Genomic DNA, 3104 nt, shown 5'->3' with positions numbered 1-3104 from the left:
GCCGTTTTTAGCAAAGCAGATACCACATCGCGTGTGGTCGTCGAAAAACCGCATGTTCGCCCGTCTGGGACCTCTTCGTACGGCTCCAAAAACCGCTCCTTAACGACGACTACGCGGCCCGGCGGTCGATCTGCGCCTTCTCAGCGGTGGGGGGGATGTGGTCGGTACGTGCGGACCGCGTGGTGCTGCGATGGCTTGACGAGTGCGACTCCCAGCGTCGACTTTTCGACCCCACGGAGCCTCTGCTGCTCCGGGGGGGGGGTCTGCAGACCACCCGGCCGAACTTCAGAGTCGCGGTGCTCCTCAAATACCGCTCAAACGCCCCCGATGTTGTGGAGGGGACATATGCTGATGATCCTGGCCCGATTGGTTCGCGCAGAAAGCTTCTGGGCGGTCGTTAAGGTTCGCTCCCCGCACACCGGCCCGGAAGTATGGTACCCTAGAGAGGCGCTGCTCGACAACTTGCAGCGCGGGGGGCTCCTGCAGACGCACGCCATGGTGCGTAGCGCGATCTTCGATCACTTTGCCTACACGCCGCACCTCGAGTGCGCCGTGCTGCTGCGCCGCCGCACTCACTGTGTGAATAGACCTCTCTGGTCAACTGATTCCTCTAACAACAAAAAGTGGCCCTCTCTTATGTGCACCCCTCGGCAGCGCGGTAAAGCCCGGTACGATAAACGATACACGGTCTACGATAATCATACACTGTGAGACAGTCGCACGTGCGTCGTGAAGTCTGCACAGCCAGAGGTCCCGGGCAAGATCCAAGAATGAAGAAAAGAGAGATCGGCGGGAGGTAAACGTGTCAACGTGTACAACGTAAAACGTTATAGAGTGCATACATGGTTCTAGATCCTGCCGGCTGGCCACGCCGTCGATGACAACACTTGATGTCTACGTAGTGGCAGTAAGCGACTCTGGCAGTAAGCAGGAGGGCCCGGCGCACAACCGTCAACCCCTCTCTGTGCAACTCAGGGTGCATACCCTTCACCCTGTATGTACCGGGGTACTGTGCAGATACCGGGGTACTGTGCACGCAGACACAGATGCTATCATGCTATGCAGACGGCTTGGCGGGCAGGCTCGCAAGAAGCTCGCGCAGGTGCGGGAGCAGCTCGGCCTTGATCGTCTCCTCCGACGCGAGGAGCATCTCGTGGAACCCGTGGGGCACCTGTATGGAGGTCCGGCCTAGGGTCCGGCACACACACAGCCCGCTGGGTCGGCCGGCATCTGCGCGCTCCAAGCTACGCGGGGGCGTGCGCGTGCCGTGTGGCGCACCACCGAGAGCGTTGGGGGGTGGGGTGGGGTGGCGCCCCGCCGAGTGGGGCTGGCGCGCGCCTCGTAGCTCTTTCCGTTGGCGTACACGCGAGGGAAGATGGCCCGCACCTCTGCCGGGTCGATGTTGGGGTCGCGGTGGTCGACCTGGCGGGAAGAGGGGGGGGGGGGGCGTTGGGTATTCTGCGGGGCATCGGGGGGAGTTGGCGTGCGGCACCAAGTGCGGTACCACGGCCGCAATCTCGCGCTCTGGAAGTGGACGCGCACGCACACACAAACCCAGCCGAAATGCCGCGCGCAAGGAGGGCTCTAGCGCACTGGGAGGTGGAGCTAAGGAGCTATAGGGTTAGGGTTCGGCGAACCCGGTGAGGGTTAGTAGGGTCAGGGTGAGGGCTAGGGCTAGACTCACCCCGTCGATGATGCCGGCGGACTTGTCCGGGTTGGTGCTCGCAAAGGGCACCGTGAAGAGCAGCGCGGGCGTCGTGATCCGTGCGTCGAATGGTCCGCGGGAGAGGCAGCTGAGCCACTCCGGGCCGGGCAGGTTGCACCTGGGGAGATATGGGCAGATATGGGCGAGATGTGGGGGAGATATGAGGAGATATGCCACTCCGGGCCGCGCAGGTTGCACCGGTTGAGCGGGAAGCCGCAGGGCGGGAAGCGCTCGAGCAGGTATTGCTGCGCCTGTGAGACATTTCTCCCCATTTCTCCCCATTTTTCCCCCATTTTTCCCCCATATCTCCCCCAGGCATTGCTGCGCTTGTGAGACGTCGGCGCGCGCGCCCGGGGGGGGGGGGGGGGGGCATAAAAGCCGTCCGCCCCGAAAAGCAACCCCGTCGCTCGAGCGCGCAACTAGAGCGCGCACCCGGAGGACCGAGCTGAACCAGCCGGCGTAGTAGGGCTTGCCGCGCTGCGGGTTGAGGTATCGGTCGAAGCGGTGCACCCTCGCGGCCAGGGCAGCCTGCGTGCGGAGTACACAAGCCTCAGGGCGGGAGCACGGTCTTGTGCAGAGTGTCTTCCGAGCAGCGCGTGCATATGAGGGAGGCGAAAACAGCCGAGCACAGCGGAATGCGGTCGAACAGAGTCGAAGACGCGTCCTCTCGAGCGCTATATACTGTACGTACTCAGGCTTCGGGCATCTAGGCAGGGCCAGCCTCGTCGAGCCAACCGGCCGCGGTGGGGCGGTGCACCTGAGGCGGCGGCGGCGGCGAGGGCGGCGTGAGGGCGGCGGTGAGGGCGGCGGCGGCGAGGGCGGCGGCGGCGAGGGCGGCGGTGAGGGCGGCGGCGGTGAGGGCGGCGGTGAGGGCGGCGGCGGCGAGGGCGGCGGCGGCGAGGGCGGCGGTGAGGGCGGCGGCGGCGAGGCGGCGGCGAGGGCGGCGGTGAGGGCGGCGGCGGTGAGGGCGGCGGTGAGGGCGGCGGCGGCGAGGGCGGCGGCGGCGAGGGCGGCGGTGAGGGCGGCGGCGGCGAGGGCGGCGGTGAGGGCGGCAGCGGTGAGGGCGGCGGCGGCGAGGGCGGCGGCGGCGAGGGCGGCGGTGAGGGCGGCGGCGGTGAGGGCGGCGGCGGTGAGGGCGGCGGCGGTGAGGGCGGCGGCGGTGAGGGCGGCGGTGAGGGCGGCGGCGGTGAGGGCGGCGGCGGTGAGGGCGGCGGCGGTGAGGGCGGCGGCGGTGAGGGCGGCGGCGGTGAGGGCGGCGGTGAGGGCGGCGGCGGTGAGGGCGGCGGCGGTGAGGGCGGCGGTGAGGGCGGCGGCGGTGAGGGCGGCGGCGGTGAGGGCGGCGGTGAGGGCGGCGGCGTTGAGGGCGGCGGCGGCGGGTGGGGGCAGGGGGGCACTCCCA

The 3104-nt window shown here is 68.4% G+C and overlaps 1 protein-coding gene across 1 annotated transcript; it reads left to right on the top strand.

The window, feature by feature from the left end:
• Positions 1-345: 345 nt before the first annotated feature.
• EMIHUDRAFT_220706 (hypothetical protein) lies at positions 346-711 on the top strand (the record flags this gene model as incomplete). The annotated part of the gene is made up of 1 exon (XM_005757012.1): positions 346-711. The coding sequence occupies one exon, from the start codon at positions 346-348 to the stop codon at positions 709-711; it is 366 nt and encodes a 121-aa protein (XP_005757069.1).
• Between the last annotated feature and the right edge of the window lie 2393 nt (positions 712-3104).

The sequence above is a fragment of the Emiliania huxleyi genome (genome assembly GCF_000372725.1).
Source record: "Emiliania huxleyi CCMP1516 unplaced genomic scaffold EMIHUscaffold_93, whole genome shotgun sequence".
NCBI classification, from domain to species: Eukaryota; Haptophyta; order Isochrysidales; family Noelaerhabdaceae; genus Emiliania; species Emiliania huxleyi.
This window is presented reverse-complemented; position numbering and strand designations above follow the sequence as displayed.